The sequence below is a fragment of the Pseudorca crassidens genome, chromosome 8 (assembly GCF_039906515.1).
Source record: "Pseudorca crassidens isolate mPseCra1 chromosome 8, mPseCra1.hap1, whole genome shotgun sequence".
Taxonomy (NCBI): domain Eukaryota; kingdom Metazoa; phylum Chordata; class Mammalia; order Artiodactyla; family Delphinidae; genus Pseudorca; species Pseudorca crassidens.
The window spans coordinates 2,211,977-2,235,498 of NC_090303.1; the positions used below are offsets into that span (position 1 = coordinate 2,211,977).

A 23,522-nucleotide genomic window follows, 5' to 3' on the forward strand; every position below is an offset into this window, starting at 1 on the left:
GGAAAAGGCAAAACTGTCATTATATGTAGATGACATGATGCTACACATAGAAAATCCTAAAGACTTGACACAAAAACTACTAGAACTGATAAATGAATTCAGCAAGGTAGCAGGATACAAGATTAACATACAGAAATCTGTTGCATTTCTTTACACGAACAATGAAATATCAGAAAGAGAAAGTAAAAAAGCAAAAAAAAAAAAAAAAACTTTTAAAATTGCATCAAAGAAAAATACAATAAAATACTTAGGAATAAACCTTACCAAGGAGGTGAAAGACTTACATGCTGAGAACTATGAAACATTAATAAAGGTAATTAAAGATGATTCAAAGAAATGGAAAGATATCTCATGCTCTTGGATTGGAAGAATTAATATTGTTAAAATGGCCATACTAAGCAAAGCAATCTACAGATTTAATGCAATCCCTATCAAACCCATGACATTTTTCACAGAACTAGAATAAATAACCCTAAAATTCATATGGAACCATAAAAGACCCAGAATTCCCAAAGCAATCCTAAGGAAGAAGAATGAAACAGGAGGCATAACCCTCCCAGACTTCAGACAATACTACAAAGCTACAGTAATCAAAACAGCATGGTACTGACACAAAAAAACAGCCATATGGATCAATGGAACAGAACAGAGAGCCCAAAAATAAACCCACACACCTAGAGTCAATTAATCTTTGCAACAAAGGAGGCAAGAATATACCATGGGAAAAAGACAGCTCCTTCAGCAAGTGGTGCTGGGAAACTTGGACAGCTGCATGTAAATCAATGAAGTTAGAACACACCCTCACAGCATACACAAAAATAAACTCAAAATGGCTTAAAGACTTAGAAGTAAGACATTGACACCATAAAACTCCTAGGAAAGAGCATATGCAAAACATTCTCCGACATAAATCATAGCAACATTTTCTTAGGTCAGTCTCCCAAGGCAATAGAAATAGAAACAAAAACAAACAAATGGGATCTAATCAAACTTACAAGCTTTTGCACAGCAAAGGAAACCATAAATAAAACCAAAAGACAACCCACAGAATAGGATAAAATATATGCAAATGATGTGACCGACAAGGGATTAATTTTCAAAATATACTACAATGAGCTACCACCTCACACTAGTCAGAACGGCCATAATTTAAAAATCTACAAATAACAAATGCTGGAGAGGGTAGGGAGAAAAGGGAACCCTCCTCTACTGTTGGTGGGAATGTAAGTTTTGGTGCAGCCACTATGGAGAACAGTATGGAGGTTCCTCACAATACTAAAAATAGAATTACCATATGACCCAGCAATCCCACTGCCGAAAATATATCCAGACAAAACTATAATCCAAAAAGATGCATGCACCTATATGTTCATAGCAGCACTATTTACAATAGCCAGGACATGGAAACAACCTAAATGTCCATCGACAGATGAATGGATAAAGAACACGTGGTATATATAAACATACAATGTTATAATACTCGGCCATAAAAAAAGAATGAAATAATGCCATTGCAGCAGCATGGATGGACCTAGAGATTATCATACTAAGTGACTGAAGTCAGAAAGAGGAAGACAAATACCATATGGTATCACTTATATGTGGAATCTAAAACATAACACAAATGAACCTACCTTCAAAACAGAAACAGACTCACAGACATAGAGAACAGGCTTGTGGTTGCCAAGGGGGAGAGTGGGTGGGGTAGGGATGGACTGGGAGTTTGGGGTTAGCAGATGTCAACTATTACATACAGAATGCATAAACAACAAGGTCCTACTGTATAGCACAGGGAACCATATTCAATACCCTGAGATAAACCATAGTGGAAAAGAATATTAAAAAAAAAGAATGCATACATATGTATAACTGAGTCACTTTGCTGTACAGCAGAAATTAACACAACATTGTAAATCAACTATACTTCAATTAAAAAGAAAAGCTGAGAAATCCTCTTCCATAAAGAGCATTAAACTGAATACAACACTCACCCGAAAAATAAAGTCCACAAATCACAAGGAGGAGAGGTGCCAGGATGAGGGAAGGCCAGGGAGGAGGCAGCACTGGCGCTAAAGGAAGTTAAGGCTTCAAAGAGTAAGAGGAGAGACTCCAAGGAGAAGACCCAGCATCCCCAAAGCCTGGGAGTTGGGAAAGAACGGGACACACCTGGGGAACCACTCAGAGGGCAGGTGTTTGCAATTTGGCTCTACAATGGGTTGGGCCACATGTCAAGGGCTTCGGACAGTAAGTTGGAAAAGTGAACTTCATTCTGTGAGCAGTGACAGCCTGTGGGGTACATGTGTCCTGAAGAGAGCTGCGCGTTGGATTCATCTGGTAGTAGCGTGGAAGAAAGATGTATTCCTCGAGAACCAGAGGTCATTTTAAAGGTGTCAGCAACAGAGGCGTGGGATAGGGGAGGGACACACAAATGCTTCAAAAGTGAAAATGGAGAGAAACCATGGTTTCTAGACTAGGTGACAAAACCAGTAAAAGAAATGGAGATGCTGGGATTACGCAGATAGAGAAGAAAGACGCAGAAGTGTTATTTCATAGGAAAAGGAGTATCCTCGTTGAATATTATGGGATCATAATGCTATTTAAACATGAGGAGGACATGACTCCAAGGGAAAACAAATACTGACGTGCAGATCTTTCATTTTAATAAAACCAATTAGCTTTCCACATACTGTTAGAAAGCCTAGGCTTATAACTACTTTTGAATCCTCTGGGAAGTTTCAGAAACGCTCCCGTCGTACTCACCAGCTCTATAGAAACTGTGAGGCAGGGAAAGTGTTTATTAGTCAGCTTGATTTTCAAGACTCGGGCATTCTGGGCAGTTTTCAAGGCTCGAGATAAATTTTCCGATGTTAGCTCTAAATAAATCGCATTGTTTTCTGCGGAGACACCTTCCATTTGAAATTCGCTGAAGAAGTTCTCCTAAGGGAAGAAAAAGGGGGGACATCTGTGCTCTTTCCGGCGGCATTCGTGGCGGGCGAGGGTGGGGGCGGTTTGCAGGCCTCAGAGAGCCTCCGCTCACCTGCTCCAGTTCACACCACATGCTCACCCCTCCACTGGCCACCTTGTCAGAGAGGATGAAATTCAACTTATCCGGGCTGATACGCAGAGTGCAGGTTTTGGCAAGCTTGGCTATCATGCTACTAACTCCTACAGCGAAGGATTCGAGTAAGGAATTACTAAGAAGCACGCCAAGTATCCCAGACGCTAACTTAGCTCGCAGAACTCCCAGTTCGGCCCGACGAGCTTGCCGGTGGGAAAATCACGTTTACGCTGGTACCCACCGGGAAGCCTTTAATGCCGCTGAGGTCACGCCAGCCTCCCACCAACCCTGCGCCGTTCACATCACCAGCCATCAGGGCTGGAATAAGGAAACCGCGATATTCGGAAGTGAACTGGCGCCTACCGGCCGCCTTCAGCCCTCCCACGTCCACTCGGGGCCGCCGGGTGCTGCAGGGATCGGGGCAGGGCCAGGCGCCGCAGGGGGCGGGGGAACCAACTGGGCCGGGCTGTGAAGGGCGGTCTGCGCCAGATAAAGGTGTCTGTGCCGCCAGCGGCCGGGTTAAGAAAAGACACGAGATAGGACTCAATCTGCAGGGACAACCCTCGGCATCTGCGCCCGCCCCATCCTCCAGCGGCCCGCCAGCCCAGCGCGCCCCCATCCTCCTCGCGGGGCCCCGGCCGCTTGCACTGCCCCTTCCGGGCCTCCCGCCCTCCCCTCTGCCCTCCTCCCCGCCGCCCTGGGCCGACGCGGCCCCCACTCACGCGTGAAGTTGTTCAGACAGGCCGCATCCACGAGCTTAGCCCGAAACTTCATGGCGGGACGCAGCCCGTGCGGGGCGCCCGTAGGCGGCCGACTCCAGGGACCCCAGCCTTACGCTGCCCGCCAGAAACGCCACCGCTGGCCTGGGTTCCGCCTGGCTCAGCCTGACGCCAGCCGCTGAGGAGAGGAGGGCTTTCGGGTCGCGCCCCTGGGTGACGCGACCTCTGCCGGAAGTGACGCGTCCTCCGCCCGCAGGTACCGGAAGTGGTTCTGACGATTTGAAGTTTGACCTCCGTGATCCCTATTTCCAATTCTTTTTTACAACATGAGAAATAAAATCAATCCCTTGTTTATAAAGTATTGAGTAGAGTTACCGCTTAAATACACATCTCTCTGGGGTAGGGGGGTTTTAGAACCTCCCTCGGCTCAGACGTTCGCACTAGTACCCCAGCGGTGCGGGACCACGTTGGATGATGCTGTGAAATTGTTTCAAATTTAAACTTTTAAACTGTGCAAAACGCAGGATGTTTAAAGAACACTGATGCTAAGTGGTAATTTTGTAGTCTTATCTCAAGATGAACTTCACTAGAGCCTGTTAAAAAAATCGCACAGCAGAGGGGCTTTCCTGGTGGCGCAGTGGTTAAGAATCAGCCTGCCAATGCAGGGGCCATGGGTTCGAGCCCTAGTCCGGGAAGATCCCACATGCCATAGGGCAACTAAGCCTGTGCATCACAACTACTGAGCCTGCGCTCTAGAGCCTGCGAGCCACAACTACTGAGCCCACGCACCTGGAGCCCATTGTGCTGCAACTACTGAGCCCGCGTGCCACAACTACTGAAGCCCCCACGCCTAGAGCTGGTGCTCCTCAACAAGAGAAGCCACCACAGTGAGAAACCCCCATGCAGCAAGAAAGACCCAACACAGCCACAAATTAATTAATTAATTTTAAAAAATCTCACAGCACAAATGATATAAATAATGTGGTAGAATTTTGAAAAACAAAATGAGAAATAGAACAATTGTCTCCAACTTGGTTTTTCAGAGACAAGATTGTCCCTGTTAAGAATGTTTTATTTTTAATGTGCTTTGCAAATAGAAACCTACAACCTTGTTTTTATCTTGGTGTATAGAATCAAGATATGATAAACAGTAATAACAGATCCTTTTAAAAGTGCAAAATACGAAAATTATAAGCAGTTCTGCCTATTTTAAGACTATAGCACAAGGTAGACTCCAATCTACATTGTTACAAGTGTTTGCCAAGCCAAACGTGATTAATGTCACATTTAAATTTTTTAGTAACAAAACATGCTTTTTAGTACTTCACAAGTTAATTTTAAAATAGATAAATCATTAAATGAGGTGGTTGCTATGGAGGTCATGAATATGATTAAATGCTAAGTAAGCTTTGTAAACAATGTTTCATAATATATTGATATTTACTTCAAATCACTTATTTTTTTGCCATAAAATAAAAAACCCGATTTGTTTAGTCATAACAACATCAATGGTGTTGGGTGTTGTGGGGAAAATTGTCTAACCATGGATGATGAGTTGTTTTGTTCAAGAGGAAAAAAATTAAAGCTCTTTGGCAATATTAACCAAAAAAAAAAAGATTTTTTTTAAACTTCCTAAGAAGATACGTCAGTATACATTCTGCACAAAGGCCCAAATAATATAGGGAATTTTGACCCAACAAATATAAAATTAAGTTGAAATGATCTTTTCTTGAAAGATAATAGGAATCTTATGTTTTCTTGCAGTTTTCCTAAATAGGTTTGGCAAATTAATAATTCAGGCTAAGCCTGTCGTTAGGACTCAAGTGCTATTGTTACTTGGTTCCCATTCTTGAAAGAGTAGCAAAGATTGGTGGTCCAGAAACTAGATAATAGTCTTTGGTACAGGGAGAATTGGCAAGCTTAAAGCATTTGAAATGATTATAAATGTATTTGGATCAATTTTACCAAAGTAAACTAATTTATATTTTGATATCTCTCTAATTATAGGTATTAGTTGATAATCAATACATACTTAATGAACTGAGTTGAATTTCATTACACTAATGAGGCTGTGTCTTGCTTCAATCTTTTGGACCTTTTTGCTGTGGTTTGCTCTGTGCCATACCATCTCTCAGAGAGGCATGCCATCCTGGATCCATCTTTATTTATGAAGGTCATAATCCATACGATAATATGATTATAAATCAATAAAAATGGACTTTTTGCATGCTTCTTAGAAAAAATAATTCAATAATTTCAGTATTGATAATTAAATATATTGACACTACTTCCTTACATTTCTTCCAAACGTTTTGAAGGCAAGGAATGAGGTCACCAGAGCTCTCTAGAAGCCTGTGTGGTACTGAGTTTTCTAATGCAATGTGTAGTCATATTGTTGTCTGTCTAGCTAATACATAGTCTTCTAATGTATATGATTATAAGATCCGGGGAGCAGTGTTGATGTTATTCATTATGTTTGTTTATTGTGCAAGGAAATGCCCTCATCTTGAAAACGGAAATACAATGAGTGAAGCATACAAAACATCAGTCAGGGTGTGGAGCTGGAAGTAAGGAACTAACCTTTTTATAGCTGCAGAGATGGTAAACTCCACCTAGATAAGTATCATGCATTTAGTAGCTGTCACCCAAAGCTGCATCTGCCAGTGTCTGTCAGGTACCTGCTTCCCCCTGCAGTCCCGGGGAAGGCTATTTGCAGTCCTATTGTTACCAGTTAATGTTGGAAAAATTACCCAAGGGGAAAGATACTGGCATAGCTCAGAGATTCTACATCAGTCCTGATGGGCAATATTTGTCTTTTTTTTTCTTTTACATGGGAAGACTGTAAAATGAGGGAAAGCATACTGCAGGGGTGGCATGAGTGAATCTCTTTCGAGAATTATACTAGTTTAAGGGTGGGTTTTACTTAAACAATTCTTCAAAGACTCTTGTCATCTTTTAGATGTTAAAGGAAAAATACTTCAATACATTTCATAATTTTAAAAAATTGACATCTGTGGAGCCTGTTAGAAGTGTCAGGTACAGTGCTTGGGGCTCGTGCTCCGAGGAGGGGGCTCCTCCACCCAGGAGGGGGAAGACAGACGTTTGTTGGGTGACTCTGTGTTTCATTTTGATGTAGTAGAACTTTTTTTTTTCTTTTGTGACTCCTGAAGTCTGAGTCATATTCAGAAAGGTGTTCCTCTATCCAATGCCATACGGGAGTTTTCCAAGTTTTCTTGTTATATTTTTATTTTTTTTTTATGTTTTTTTTACACCTGTAAATCTTTTCCCATATTGGGAATTCATCATGTTTCAAACTGAGAAGTATGGATGCAATGTTCTTTTCTTAATGAGGAGATAATTGTTCCAAGCCATTTGTTTTTTCCCATCCCTTTTGAGATGCCATCTTTATCATATATACTATGTTCCAACATAGATATTAATCTATTTCTGAATATCAGAAACAGAATTTTTTGTTTGTTCCATTGGTCTGTCAATGTTCCAGTGTCACACAGTTTAAATTATTTATATCTATGTCATTAATAATTCTGGGACACCAATTCCAATGTGTGGGGCTTTTTCCCCCACCCCAAGAAATTCTCCAAGACCAGCTGGGTGTCCTATGATTCAAGTCTGACACTACCTACCTGGAGATAGCATCAGACCCCACAGGTCCCACAAGACTGCCCCCCCCATTCAGATGACAGTCACAGTCCAGATGTCATCTGTGCTTCTGATCAACTGGCTGTAAATTGGGGTACAATGATCCCCTCCTTGGATTTGAATGTTTTGCCAGAGCCACTCACAGAACTCAAGAGAATCATTACTAGTTACATTACTTACTAGTTACAAGAGAAACATTTTACTCACTGGTTTATTGTAAAAGGATATAACTCGGGAACAGCCAAATGGAAGCAATGAATAGAGCAAGGCATGATGAAGGGGCTCAAAGCTTCCCTACTGCCTCAGAGCTGGCCATTGTTCCCTAATCTCCATGGGTTCACCAAACCGGAAGCTCTCCAAACCCCATCCTTTTGGATTTTTATGAAGGTGTCTTACATAAGCATGATTGATTTGATTTAATCACTGGCCTTTGGCATTTGATTCAGCATCCAGCTCCTCTCCTGTCCCCAGATGTCGAGGGTTGAGACTGAAATTTCCAACTCTCTAATCAGTGGTTGGTTCTCCTGGCAACCAGCCCCCATCCTTCCCCAAAGTCACCTCACTGACACAACAAAGACACCTTGATCACTCTTATGCTCAGGAAATTCCAAGGGTTTTAGGAGCTCTGCACCATAAACTGGGGAGAAAAACAAATGTATATTTCTTACTGTAAATCACAGTATAACAGTCTTAGAGCTATTTCCCTTTGTTGATTGTCTTAATTTCAGGGGTTTCCTAGCTTCTCACTAAGTTTATATTTCCATGGAAACTTGAGTCAGTTTGGTTGAAAACACAACCCTTTGGTTTCTTATGCATATGTGTTTTAATCTTTTTAAACCTTTCTAAAACTGAAAATGTCAAACATATATACATGTAGACAGAATAGTATTAAGTGAAACCTTGTGGACCAACACCTGACTGCAATGATCATTTCATGACCAATCTTTTTCATTGATCCTCCCACCCATTTCCTCCTATATTATTTTGAAACATATCCCAGGTATATCATTTCATTTGTAAATTTTAAAACATATATTATAAATCTAAGTGATAAGAATTCTTTGTTGTAACAAAATCATAATACCATAATAACCTATTGTTTTTAAAAACAATTCCTTAATATTCCATAATTGTCTCGTAAATACCATACTTTTTTTCTGGCTTTTAATTGAGATCAAATTGAGTTTGTAGATCAATTTAGAGAGAACTGACTTCTTGACAGTGAAGTTTTTGCATCCACAGATGAGTTATGTCTTTCCATTTATTGAAGTCTTTTTTTCATTATCCACTTCTCTTTCATTGGCTCTTCATACAGTTTAATTCTTTCATTTGATTTTTTTAAATCTTTGTTGTGGCGTTTGTAAATTATATCCTCTTACTGGTTGTGGTTTGCATTTATGAATGATTTTGATTTATATATGATAATTTTGTCTCCATCTGTGTTTGTAATGTACTTTTTAATCGAATTTATTGCATTTCAAGGAATTCATCAAGTCATCTGCAAATTAGTCATGGTCGGACTTCCTCACTAATTTTTACCTCTAATTTTATTAGCTTCTCTAATTGCGCTGACAGTGTATCCAGATCAGTGTTAAATAACAGTTTTAACAGCAAACATCCATTCCCGGTATGGATGAATAATAAATGAAGGCAAAGATGCTATTATGTGAAAGACTGTTGAAAAATACCATCTTCTTCTAAATGCAAACTCATTTTTCAGTGCTTCAACAACATGATTCATCCTCAGAAGCTACACTAACATGGGACCTCCCTGGCGGTCCAGTGGTTAAGACTCTGAGCTTCCTCTGCAGGGGGTGTGGGTTTGATCCCTGGTTGGGGAGCTAAGATCCCACATGCCCTGTGGCTAAAAATTTTTAAAAAACACAGTAATGCAGAGAGATTGAATTTACTTTTTTATTTTTTTATTAGTAAAATTCATTCACTTTTTACTGGCAGGTAGGAACCACTTGGAGGTTTCTTTCTCACTTCTGATGTTTGATTCCTATAGGTGTGGTGTAAACTAAGGGAATCACTTGAATATTTTGGACATGTGGTCATGGGCTTCTGCACCAGTTCTTCTAGGTGTCATCTCTTGGGGTGCCATGAACCCTGAATCTATATAAACAAGTATACTTCGGGTGTCCCCAATTGCTAAGGATTTTAAGTTTCATACATAATAAGAATTCAGGAACTTCATGCTGAAAATACAGAAAAGATTGAAATTAATGTCTTATAAAATAAACCTTCTCAAAGAACCCTGAGTCATGCTGATGTAATAAAAAATTAAAACACTGTCTTTCCTTCTAAGTCAAGTGCTTTCAAGTACCAGTCTAATGGATGATGTAATGAGCTACTGTAAGTAAAGAGCTCATAAAAAGGCAAATACAGGGGAGGGAGATAACATGGTGGTCTATACTTCGAGGCCTCTCACTGCCTTGTCCAGCCTCCATGGTGCTCCTTGTTGGCTGCCCCAGGGAGGGATGTGGGTAAACAACTGAATGTGAAACTCTACAAGTACGTTCATTTCTGACACATATACTGCTTTCAGCTTAGATTTTCTCACCATTGGCCGAGAAGTGTAGTGACACACTTGTTTTTACATGGTTTGAGATGCCTTCTGCATCTCTTCATTACTTCCTGTGACTAATGAGAAATGATTAAATATATTTCATATGTCTTAATGACTTTCAAGGGTTTCTAAGTTACCAGTTGGTATTCTTTCCCCATTGAGTTAGGGTGAGAAGTGTTACTTATATTATTTGGTATTAAATATTTATTCTCTCCAAGTTCCTCTCTGCCCCCAACCATCTCATTTTGTACCATCATCATCCCCATCCCTTTTACGGAAGGAAGATGATAGTGACCATCACACCTAATCTTATCAAGGGAATCTAATAAGTAAGATAAGGATGAGAAAGAGAATATATATATATATATATATATATATATATATATATATATATATATATATATATATATATAAGTGATAGCAAATGATGACGAATTTGGCTTAGAAATAAATTTTATATTTGCCTATTTTTTGCATTAAAACTTATGTACATGATTGGAGCTAAGAATTTAAATTCAGACAAGCTTTGCTTATCGCATACTTTTGTCAGAATTATTCTCACACACACCACTTTGCATCAAGCAATCCCAACAAATCCCTCCCGGGGATGGAGTCACTGATACCCTATCTTTTCCCAAGGGTCTCATTACCTGGAGCGCAAATGTTTGAACGGTGGTTCCTGTTTTATTATATATAAACTGACCTAGGAAAATTTCTTCTCCTTCACATTGTTTCGAGACGCCCTGTAAAGAAAACAACAGACACAGAGGTTGTAATGAATGGGTGTTCAGTTACAGTAAACGGAGGCAAGTGTCTGTTCAAGTAGCAACTATTCTCCAGACATCTTTGGGTGTCCTCCGGGGCACAGCGCTATGCTAGCTGCCAGTACTGCCCTATAAACCCAAAAGGTGTTTAACTCTGGTGGGGCAGCCCTTAGGCAAGAAACAGGCTAATCAAAGGGCCGAATAGATTCAGATAGAGAGATAAACAAAGAGGTGAGAAAGAGAGATGACAGAGCAAATTCCAAAATTGACTTTGGCCTCATAAATGTATTTGCTATACTTTGAATAAAATAAACACCAAATGAGTCCCCATATTGACCCAATATGCGTGAAACTTAACCAGTTTGCCAAACTTTGATCACACAAATAGCTCCATCCAAAAAGTAAGCTTTTGTTAATTTGTGTATGCAATTACCCTTGTGCTTTTGACCTTCCTTCTCTAACCTTTATTTATTTTTTTCCACTATCAAATATTTTTTTTCTTATTAGTCATCCATTTAATACACATCAGTGTATACATGTCAATCCCAATTGCCCAATTCATCACACCACCACCCCCACCCCACTGACGCTTTCCCCCCTTGGTGTCCATATGTTTTTCCTCTACTTCTGTGTCTCAATTTCTGCTTGGCAAACTGGTTCATCTGTACCATTTCTAGGTTCCACATATATGCGTTAATATATGATATGTGTTTTTCTCTTTCTGACTTAATTCACTCTGTATGACAGTCTCCAGATCCATCCACATCTCTACAAGTGACCCATTTTCGTTCCTTTTTATGGCTGAGTAATATTCCATTGTATATATGTACCACACTTCTTTATCCATTCGTCTGTTGATGGGCATTTAGGTTGACTCCATGACCTGGCTATTGTAAATAGTGCTGCAATGAACATTGGGGTGCATGTGTCTTTTTGAATTATGGTTTTCTCAGGTTATATGCACAGTAGTGGGATTGCTGGGACATATGGTAATTCTATTTTTAATTCTTTAAGGAACCTCCGTACTGTTCTCCATAGTGGCTGTATCAATTTACATTCTCACCAACAGTGCAAGAGGGTTGCTGTTTCTTCGCACCCTCTCCAGCACCTGTTGCTTCTAGATTTTCTGATGCTGCCCATTCTAACTGGTGTGAGGTGATACCTCATTGTAGTTTTGATTTGCATTTCTCTAATAATTAGTGATGTTGAGCAGCTTTTCATGTGCTTCTTGGCCATCTGTATGTCTTCTTTGGAGAAATGTCTATTTAGGTCCTCTGCCCATTTTTGGATTGGGTTGTTTATTTTTTTAATATTGAGCCATATGACCTGTTTATATATTTTGGAGATTAATCCTTTGTCCGATGATTCATTTGCAAATATTTTCTCCCATTCTGAGGGTTGTCTTTTCATCTTGTTTATGGTTTCCTTTGCTATGCAAAAGCTTTGAAGTTTCATTAGGTCCCATTTGTTTATTTCTGTTTTTATTCCCATTACTCTAGGAGGTGGATCAAAAAATATCTTGCTGTGATTTACCTCAAAGAGTGTTCTTCCTACTCTAAGAGTTTTATGGTGTCCAGTCTTACATTTAGGTATCTAATCCATTTTGAGTTTATTTTTGTGTATGGTGTTAGGGAGTGTTCTAATTTCATTCTTTTACATGTAGCTGTCCAGTTTTCCCAGCACCACTTATTGGAAAGACTGTCTTTTCTACATTGTATATCCTTGCCTCCTTTGTCATAGATTAGTTGACCATAGGTATGTGGGTTTATCTCTGGGCTTTCTGTCCTGTTCCATTGATCTATATTTCTGTTTTTGTACCAGTACCATATTGTCTTGATTACTGTAGCTTTGTAGTATAGTCTGAAGTCAGGGAGCCTGATTCCTCCAGCTCCATTTTTGTCCCTCAAGACCGCTTTGGCTATTCAGGGTCTTTTGTGTCTCCATACAAATTTTAAGACATTTTGTTCCAGTTCTGTAAAAAAATGCCATTGGTAATTTGATAGGGATTGCATTGAATCTGCAGATTGCTTTCTGTAGTACAGTCATTTTCACAGTATTGATTCTTCCAACCCAAGAACATGGTATATCTCTCCATCTCTTGGTATCATCTTTAATTTCTTTCATCAGTGTCTTATAGTTTTCTGCATACAGGTCTTTTGTCTCCTCAGGTAGGTTTATTCCTAGGTATTTTTTTCTTTTTGTTGCAATGTTAAATTGGAGAGTCCTTAATTTCTCTTTCAGATTTTTCATCATTAGTATATAGAACTGCAAGAGATTTCTGTGCATTAATTTTGTATCCTGCAGCAATGCCGAATTCATTGATTAGTTCTAGTAGTTTTCTGTTGGCATCTTTAGGATTCTCTATGTTTGGTATCATGTCATCTGCAAACAGTGACAGTTTTACTTCTTCTTTTCCAAATTGTATTCCTTTTATTTCTTTTTCTTCTCTGATTGCTGTGTCTAGGACTACCAAAACTATGTTGAATAATATTGGTGAGAGGGGACATCCTTGCCTTGTTCCTGATCTTAGATGAAATGCTTTCAGTTTTCCACCATTGAGAATGACGTTTCCTGTGGGTTTGTCATATATGGCCTTTATTATTTTGAAGTACCTTCCCTCTATGCCCACTTTCTGGGGAGTTTTTTTTTATAAATGGTTGTTGAATTTGTCAAAAGCTTTTTCTGCATCTGTTGACATGATCATATGGTTTTTATTCTTCAGTTTGTTAATACGGTGTATCACATTGATTGCATATATTGAAGAATCCTTGCATCTCTGGGATAAATTCCACTTGATCATGGTGTATGCTCTTTTTAATGTGTGGTTGGATTCTGTTTGCTTGTATTTTGTTGAGGATTTTTGCATCTATATTCATCAGTGATATTGGTCTGTAATTTTCTTTTTTTGTAGTATCTTTGTCTGGTTTTGGTATCAGGGTGATGGTGGCCTCATAGAATGAGTTTGGGAGTGTTCCTTCCTCTGCAGTTTTTTGGAAGAGTTTGAGAAGGATGGGTGTTAGCTCTTCTCTAAATGTTTGACAGAATTCACCTGTGTAGCCATCTGATCCTGGACTTTGGTTTGTTGGAAGATTTTTAATCACAGTTTCAATTTCATTACTTGTGATTGGTCTGTTCATATTTTCTATTTCTTCCTGGTTCAGTCTTGGAAGGTTATACCTTTCTAAGAATTTGTCTATTTCTTCCAGGTTGTCCATTTTATTGGCATAGAGTTGCTTGTAGTAGTCTCTTAGAATGCTTTGTATTTCTGTGGTGTCTGTTGTAACTTCTCCTTTTTCATTTCTAATTTTATTGATTTGAGTCTCCTCCCTCTTTTTCTTGATGAGTCTGGCTAATGGTTTATCAATTTTGCTTATCTTCTCAAAGAACCAGCTTTTAGTTTTATTGATCTTTGCTATTGTTTTCTTTGTTTCTATTTCATTTATTTCTGCTCTGATCTTTATGATTTATTTCCTTCTGCTAACTTTGAATTTTGTTTGTTCTTCTTTCTCTAGTTCCTCTAGGTGTAAGGTTAGATTGTTTATTTGAGATTTTTTTTGTTTCTTGAGATCAGCTTGTATAGCTATAAACTTCCCTCTTAGAAAGGTTTTTGCTGCATCCCATAGGTTTTGGATCATCATGTTTTCATTGTCATTTGTCTCTAGGTATTTTTTGATTTCCTCTTTGATTTCTTCAGTGATCTTGGTTATTTAGTAATGTATTGTTTAGCCTCCATGTGTTTGTGGGTTTTTTTTGTTGTTGTTGTTTTTTGTTTTTGTGGTATGCGGGCCTCTCACTGCGGTGGCCTCTCCCGTTGTGGAGCACAGGCTCCGGACATGCAGGCTCGGTGGCCATGACTCACGGGCCCAGCCGCTCTGTGGCATGTGGGATCTTCCCAGACCGGGGCACGAACTCGTGTCCCCTGCATCAGCAGGTGGACTCTCAACCACTGCACCACCAGGGAAGCCCTGTTTGTGTTTTTTACATTTTTTTCCCTGTAATTCATTTCTAATCTCATAGCATTGTGGACAGAAAAGATGCTTGATATGACTTCAATTTTCTTAAATTTACTGAGGCTTGATTTGTGACCCAAGATGTGAACTATCCTGGAGACTGTTTTGTGCACACTTGAGAAGAAAGTGTAATCTGCTGTTTTCGGATGGAATGTCCTATAAATATAAATTAAATCTATCTGGTCTATTGTGTCATTTAAAGCTTCTGTTTCCTTACTTATTTTCATTTTGGATGATCTGTCCATTGGTGTAAGTGAGGTGTTAAAGTCCCCCACTATTATTGTGTTACTGTTGATTTCCTCTTTTATAGCTGTTAGCAGTGCCTTATGTATTGAGGTGCTCCTATGTTGGCTGCATACATATTTTTAATTGTCATATCTTCTTCTTGGATTGATACCTTGATCATTGTGTAGTGTCCTTCCTTGTCTCTTGTAACATTCTTTATTGTAAAGGCTATTTTATCTGATATGAGTATTGCTACTCCAGCTTTCTTTTGATTTCCATTTGCATGGAATATCTTTTTCCATCCACTCTCTTTCAGTCTGTATGTATCCCTAGGTCTGAAGTGGGTCTCTTGTAGACAGCATATATATGGGTCTTGTTTCTGTATCCATTCAGCAAGCCTGTGTCTCTTGGTTGGAGCATTTAATCCATTCATGTTTAAGGTAATTATCGATATGTATGTTCCTTTGACCATTTTCTTAATTGTTTTGGGTTTGTTTTTGTAGGTCCTTTTCTTCTCTTGTGTTTCCCACTTAGAGAAGTTCCTTTAGCATTTGTTGTAGAGCTGGTTTGGTGGTGCTGAATTCTCTTAGTGTTTGCTTGTCTGTAAAGCTTTTGATTTCTCCATGGAATCTGAATGAGATCCTTGCCAGGTAGAGTACTCTTGGTTGTAAGTTCTTCCCTTTCATCACTTTAAGTATATCATGCCACTCCCTTCTGGCTTGTAGAGTTTCTGCTGAGAAATCAGCTGTTAACCTTATGGGAGTTCGCTTGTGTGTTATTTGTCATGTTTCCCTTGCTGCTTTCAATAATTTTTCTTTGTCTTTATTTTTTGCCAGTTTGATTACTATGTGTCTCGGCGTGTTTCTCCTTGGGTTTATCCTGTATGGGACTCACTGCGCTTCCTGGACTTGGGTGGCTATTTCCTTTCCTATGTTAGGGAAGTTTTTGGTTATAATCTCTTCAAATATTTTCTCTGGTCCTTTCTTGCTCTCTTCTCCTTCTGCGACCCCTATAATGCAAATGTCGTTGTGTTTAATGCTGTCCCAGAGGTCTCTTAGGCTGTCTTCATTTATTTTCATTCTTTTTTCTTTATTCTGTTCCACAGCAGTGAATTCCACCATTCTGCCTTCCAGGTCACTTATCCATTCTTCTGCCTCAGTTATTCTGCTATTGATTCCTTCTAGTGTAGTTTTCATTTCAGTTATTTTATTGTTCATCTCTGTTTCTTTGTTCTTTAATTCTTCTAGGTCTTTGTTAAACATTTCTTGAGTCTTCACAATCTTTGCCTCCATTCTTTTTCTGAGGTCCTGGATCATCTTCACTATCATTATTCTGAATTCTTTTTCTGGAAGGTTGCCTATCTCCACTTCATTAAGTTGTTTTTCTGGGGTTTTATCTTGTTCCTTCATCTGTTACATAGCCTTCTGCCTTTTCATCTTGTCTATTTCTCTGTGAATGTGGTTTTTTTTCCCATAGGCTGCAGGATTGTAGCTCTTCTTGCTTCTCTCTACCCTTTAAAATTGAAGATTTTTGAGAGGAGAGCACACTGGTGGAAGTTAATTTACCCTGTAAATCTAAAGTTTATTGTTAGGTTCCTTGAATCATAGTAACACAACAAAATAAAGATTTCATGAGTTCAGTCATTTTATTCAATATAATGAAAATCATAATATCAACATTTAAACTATTTATAAATTAATTTATTAAAAGAATTGGATACATCATGACTAAATAATGCACTCACAATTTTATATAATATATATTATATATTCAATTATTTCTAATATATATTATATTCAATTATATATAATATATTCAATTATATATATTATATATAATATACACATTCATCTATATATTGACATATCAATATACATATTTCACATTTTATATATATATATAAAGTCTCATATAGTTCCTGTAGCCTGTTTAGAGGCATGCTACTTTTATTTCCACCTTCTTTATCATTCTATTTTAATTTCACTTGGTTCATAAATTCACTAATATTAGAGAAAAACAATGAGAAGTAATTTTTCTTACTAAAGGATTCTTGCCTGAAGTATTCATCCATAAAATCCCTCCATAATGAGCAACTGTGCACACTTTTGTGAGACAGGGTTTGATCTGCTCAAATCCAACATAGCTCAACTATAGGTGTCTGCAGACACTGACTGTGGATGGCATCAGGCTTGCATCAAAGGAGAGTAGTCTCTGTGTTTTATAACTCCAGGACCATGGCATTTAATGGTTTGAATGACACACAAGGCAGGCTGAGCACCCTTGTTTAACTCTGAGCCCTCCTTTGGATAGGAACACGAAGGGATTGAAGTAAGGCATAAACCTCTGAGGAAAACATGGGAGCAGACACTGAGAGAAAAACATCTGGAGATGGCCAAATGGTGACTGGTACAGTGGCCTGGAAAAAACTCACGCTACCCTGGCTGTAGGGGGAACCAACAGCATGCTGGTGCTGATGTTTACTGCAAGGGCCCAGAAAGGGCCAGAGCTGGGGCCGTGCAATGGGGCCCAGCATGAGGTTGAGGGGTCCCCACATCTGAGAGTGGGCTAACTGTCTTTTTAAGAAGCAGTTATACCCTGGTCATCACCCCTGCCCTTGTCCAGAAAAGGATTATCTTTTTCCCCCCAGCTCTACGAAAGTTGACCTCAGGAACACCCTGCAAAACTAAGAGGTGAAGGTATAACCTCTGCATGAATGGTGGGCTGTGCACCTCCACACCCAGCACATTGGCCAAGCTGAAACCCCCTGGGCACAAGGTTGCAGGATTCCTGGGGTCAAACTTCTGGATACCACACTCTGCAGTCTCCAACCAGACCATCTAGCCGTGAAGCTCACTGTTGACTTGACTCTCATGTGTGCAGCAAAAGCCAGCCACCAGACACATGTGGAAAGCAACTAACAAGAAACATGGAGCCCCTGTTAACAAATAGGAAAGGGGGTACTTGGGAGTAAAGATGTGAGGGAGCTAAAAACATGGAACAAAACTGTAATTGCATCCAGTAATATAGGAAAACATATACACTCTAGAAAAAGGAGTATTTATAGAAAAAGAGTCTTAGAATAATCATGACAGCAGAAATGAAAAATTTAGCATAGGGTTTAAAATATAAATTGATAAAATATTCCAGAAGGTGGAACAGAAAACAAAGAAGAAAAATAAGATAGAAAAGATTTTTAAAATAATAGATTAGACAAAACTACAATGAGGTATCACCTCACACCAGTCAGAATGTCCATCATCAAAAAATCTACAAACAATAAATGCTGGAGAGGGTGTGGAGAAAAGGGAACCCTCTTGCACTGTTGGTGGGAATGTAAATTGATACAGCCACTATGGAGAACAGTATGGAGGTTCCTTAAAAAACTAAAAATAGAACTACTATATGACCCAGCAATCCCATTAGTGGGCATATACCCTGAGAAAAACATAATTCAAAAAGAGTCATGTACCAAAATGTTCATTGCAGCTCTATTTACAATAGCCAGGACATGGAAGCAGCCTAAGTGTCCATCTGCAGATGAATGGATAAAGATGTGGCACATATATACAATGGAATATTACTCAGCCATAAAAATAAATGAAATTGAGTTATTTGTAGTGAGGTGGGTGGACCTAGAGTCTGTCATACAGAGTGAAGTAAGTCAGAAAGAGAAAAACAAATATCTTATGCTAACACATATATATGGAATCTAAAAAAATTTTTTTTAAATGGTCATGAAGAACCTAGGGGCAAGACAGGAATAAAGACACAGACCTCCTAGATAATGGACTTGAGGATATGGGGAGGGGGAAGGGGAAGTTGGGGCAAAGTGAGAGAGTGGCATGGACACATATACACTACCAAAGGTAAAATAGATAGATAGTGGGAAGCAGTCTCATAGCACAGGGATATCAGCTCCGTGCTTTGCGACCACCTAGAGGGGTGGGATAGGGAGGGTGGGAGGGAGGTAGACGCAAGCGGGAAGAGATATGGGGACATAGGTATATGTATAACTGATTCACTTTGTTATAAAGCAGAAACTAACACACCATTGTAAAGCAATTATACTCCAATAAAGATGTTAAAAAAAATAGATTAGATAAGTCAAATCCCCAAGATGTGGACATGAAACCCCCTGACAACAATTGTGCATTAGGCCTGGCCAGCCACCAGGTTGGAGCAGATGAGCAGTGCTCCAGAGGATATCTTTAAAAAATAAAAAAGAAATTATTTATAAAGTATCTGACATGAATGGGCAGAATGGGAGGATATTTACACATCTGAAGAAGAGGTTGGATATGTTTTCATGATAGAAATATAGATAACTAAGCAAATTAAATTAAAATGAGGCAATTATCCTCAAGAACATCAAAATTTTCATGTAAAGCAAATAGTATTCCAGTGCATTGTATGACTCAACTAAAACAATATTGTTCACAGAGTCACAGTGAAAATGTTGGCTATGGATTGAAACTGAGATAAGCCGTCTGGCAGTGTCTCACACATGAAACACGGATTCATCATGTGATCTAGCAATTCCGCTCTGTGGCACAAACCCAAGATAAATGAAGCCTGAGGTCCACAGAAAACCTTGTACACAGCTCCTCACAGCAGATTTATTCATAATAGTCAAATGGGTGGGAACCATTCAAATGTCCAGCAACTGATGAACGGATCAATAAAAGGGGTCAATCCATATAAGAAAATATTATCCAGCAATTAAAAATATGAAGTACTGACACATTATAACATACATGAACCTTGGAAACATGCTGAGTGAAAGAAGCCATTCACAAAAGACCAGTACTTCCCTGGTGGCGCAGTGGTTAGGAATCCACCTGCCAGTGCAGGGGACACAGGTTCGAGCCCTGGTCTGGGAAGACCCCACATGCCACGGAGCAAGTGGGCCTGTGCGCCACAACTACTGAGGCTGTACTCTAGAGCCCGCAAGCCACAACTACTGAGGTCTGTGTGCCTAGAGCCCACGGTCTGCAACAAAGAGAAGCCACCACTCGCTGCAACTAGAGAAAGCCTGCGCACAGCAACGGAGACCAAAAGCAGCCAAAAATTAATTAATTAATTAAAAAAAAACAAAAGACCACGTATTATATGATTCCATTTTATGCAAAATATCCAAAATAGGGAAAGCTACAGGTACAAAGTAGATTAGTGGTTGTCCGCAGCTGGGGGAGTGAGGTGGGGGATGGGAAGTGACAGCTAAGGGGTGCAGGCTTTCTTTGGAGAATAGTAAAAATATTCTAAAATTGATCATGTTGATAGTTACACAACTCTAAGTTGTGTACTAAGTGTACACTTTACATGACTGAATCACCAGAGTGTGAATTATATCTCAATAAACCTGTTTGGTTTTTTTTTAAGTTAAGACATAAACATTTTGGGAGAATGGGAGAGGCATGGAAGAGAACTAATCTCCATTTTCCATTAGAGGAAGTCAGTAGATAATAATCAAAACTGAAAAATCAAGCAATAACAGTAAAAACAAACATGAAGTCAGTAATGACATAAGCATCTAAGACTGTTGCAAGTGGAAGCTTCCAGAGAGTAAAAATTGGGGTGGGACAAGGGAAAATCATGTTTCCTTATAAACATGGAAATGTTTCTTTTTAAATTACACTCGTATAACTTTGATAAAAGTAAACAATAGAATTAAGTAATAGTAATCATCTGGTCCAACCCTCTTACTTTGTAGATGACAAAACAGAGATCCAGGAAGTAAGTGATTTTCTCACAGTGATACAAATGGTTAGCTGCACAGTTCAGATGAGATCCCAGCTCCCAATTCCTAACCAATCATCTACTATAACCCCTTCTGAATGAAGATTTAGACAGCTTCTCACATAGACAGAAAATTCCTTGGGTGCGCTGGAGATGTTTCCTGAGGGAGACACCTTCTCTGAGATGTGCTCCATGGTGACAGCAGTTGGTATGATCTTCCTGGCAAGCTTGATTAGGGCATGACCCTGGGAACCTGGAAAGGCCCAGCACTTCCCAGGGTGGACATCCGGCTGGAAAGAAAACACTGCATTAATCTTTTATCTGCTTATATAAATCCACTCCTACAATGTTGGCCAGCTAATCACTATTGACCAAAGAACTTGCTTATGCCTATAATATGAAGGCACTGTGTGGGATGTATCAAACAGGAAAGCTTCCATGATACCCATAGTTTTGGTTGTGCTGATGTCAATCAGAGCCTTTTATTGTGTGAGTATGTTTTCTTTCATTGCTCTAACTAGACTGTAAGTTGCTACAGGCAGCTAGTTGGTATGAGTGGTGAAGGCACTGGTGAAGACAGTGCTGGTGGTGGCAATGAAGAGGATGGTGGCAGTCACTGTGGTGACAATGATGGCAGGTGATGATGGTGATGGTGGTGGTGATGGTAGTAGTGGTGATGATAATGGTGGTGATAGCGAAGCTGGCTATACTGGTGGTAAGGAAGAAAGATGATGTCTACCATTTTCTAGATCTAGACTGTACTCTGGAGTGAGATCTATACATTTGCCACTGAAGGTATTTCTAAACTGGAAATAAATTCAGGTGTGTAGTTATAGTTAAGAAGAACTGTACTGTCAGTTGGTGTCTAATGTCTTTTGAATTGAACTGAAATGATAGTGAAAATCTTACTTGGAAATTTCTCCTATTATAATTGGACTTTATAAAAATGTGTTGGCCTGAGCAGCACATAGCACAGTACTTGCACTTAGGGGTCATGCATCTTCAACAAGTGTTTGTTGAGTGACTGAAGTTTTCAGTGGAAAAGGAAGACCACAGAATCAACTTAAAGAAAAGATATGGAATGTGTATGTTTTATTTGAGAAGTACATACTGTAGTTCACTGATCTTAGAATAATAAATAATTATTAATTAATTAATTAATCATAGTTCATTGCCCATAAGTAGGAAATATTTCACGTACTTTGATGACTGTAAAAATGCAAGAGTACAGTTTCAGTTTCCCTGACAAGTTCAGAGTTGTTGCCATTTCAGACATTAAAATTTTTCCTGATAAGTGATAGGAACAGAATGCTAAAATATAAACAGGTTATTTTAAATCTAGCTTTTACCTGGAGAATGATATCTGGAGGCATTTCATAATTTAAGAACCCAATCCCATGCCAGTAGAGTTTTGCTTTATTATTTTTGTAACTTTCTGAGGTCCCAGCTTCAAGAACAGAGGCTCCTGAAATTATAAAATAATTTTTAAAATTAAAAAATCACACAATTCAAAACACCATTTAGATTTTAATGTTGTTGGGAAACTATTACTGGGCAACTTACAAATAAGGTAAAATTCATACCAGGAAACTGATAAGAAAAATATGACTCTCAGCTTTCACTACCACTGAAATTTTGTCACTTTGAGAAAACCATTCTTACTCTGTGTGGTTTCACAAAACTTTTGGAACTGATATTACAATAAAAAATTGAAATCTGGAGCAATTGATTTAGACATGGAAATATTATGTGTACTGTATTTATTAGCTAAGGAGACATATGGATCCCCATACTCCAACAAGTCATGTGATAAATAAGCCCAATTCAATCAAAAACAAAAGCAGAATGACCAGCAATGTCATAAATGTACTAACAAGTTGTATTCATAACAGCCATTCTGAAGATTTATTGAGCTTTCATTTTAATCAAAGAAATATAAAATATACTCATCAAATATTATCCCTCAGGTTACTTCATTTGAGAAGCAAATGTATCTGATACATAAGAAATAAAGAAAATGCAAATCACTTCCTTAAATTCCATCTGGATATCACAATACAACATTAAAAAGACACATACGTGGTGAATATCAGATCGCCAGTGCCTTTTCTAAGATGGTAGGATTTGAAATAGTGAATGTACCCAGGGATGCAGGACTTAGCAAGTAGAAACACAAGATTCCCAGTTAAATTTTAATTTTACATAAACTATGAATAACCTTTTAGTACAGTTACGTCCCATACAATATCTGGGACATATACTAAAAAATTGTTTGCTGTTTACCTGAAACTCAAATTTCACTGAGCACCCTTTATTTTACCTGGCAACCCTGTGAGTACCTTGTTTTTGAGTGCTGATATGGTCTGCTTGGTCAATGAATTTTCCTGCTGGGCTGACTGGTTGGACAGGAATTAAACTTCCACATACTGATGTGAGGACTGACCCCACCCCAGCCATAATCTAGTTCAGAAAACGCTAATTGTGGCAGGTAGGGTTTTTAAGTAATTCAAATTCACTTTTCTCATTCTCATTTTTTAAGTTTCTATTCAGCTTTATTGAGATATACATACTACCCAATTTACTCATTTAAAGTGTACAATTCAGTGGTTTTTAGCATATTCACAGAGTTGCACAACCACGACCGCAATCAACATTAGAACACTTTCAATCAGCACCCAAAGAAACCCTATTGCACTCAGCGGTCACTCCCCCGAACCCCACCTCGTCCCTAGGCAATCACTGACCTACTTGCTATCTACATTTGCCTATTCTGGACCTTCT

General features: G+C 38.9%; 2 protein-coding genes across 4 annotated transcripts in view; both read right to left on the bottom strand.

Annotated features, from left to right (window-relative positions):
* HUS1 (HUS1 checkpoint clamp component) overlaps positions 1-3,990 on the bottom strand; it is a 29,822-nt gene extending 25,832 nt beyond the window's left edge. The window contains exons 1-3 of one of the 3 annotated variants that reach the window (XR_010945344.1): positions 3,781-3,989; positions 3,038-3,165; positions 2,761-2,937 (exon numbers count right to left, since the gene is read on the bottom strand). Coding sequence is in view for 2 of the 3 variants with exons in the window: in XM_067745629.1 (XP_067601730.1) it covers positions 2,761-2,937; positions 3,038-3,165; positions 3,781-3,832 (357 nt within the window). In the remaining variant the exon portion in view is untranslated. Of the gene's footprint in view, positions 1-2,760; positions 2,938-3,037; positions 3,166-3,780 lie in introns of all 3 variants that reach the window. The other 2 variants (XM_067745629.1, XM_067745628.1) reach the window with 2 other exon arrangements.
* Positions 3,991-9,515: 5,525 nt separating this feature from the next.
* The window catches only part of SUN3 (Sad1 and UNC84 domain containing 3), a 39,833-nt gene continuing 25,826 nt past the window's right edge, over positions 9,516-23,522 (bottom strand). The window contains exons 7-10 of the mRNA XM_067745513.1: positions 22,091-22,206; positions 20,864-21,031; positions 10,657-10,749; positions 9,516-9,635 (exon numbers count right to left, since the gene is read on the bottom strand). Coding sequence (XP_067601614.1) covers positions 9,516-9,635; positions 10,657-10,749; positions 20,864-21,031; positions 22,091-22,206 — 497 coding nt within the window. The remainder of the gene's footprint in view (positions 9,636-10,656; positions 10,750-20,863; positions 21,032-22,090; positions 22,207-23,522) is intronic.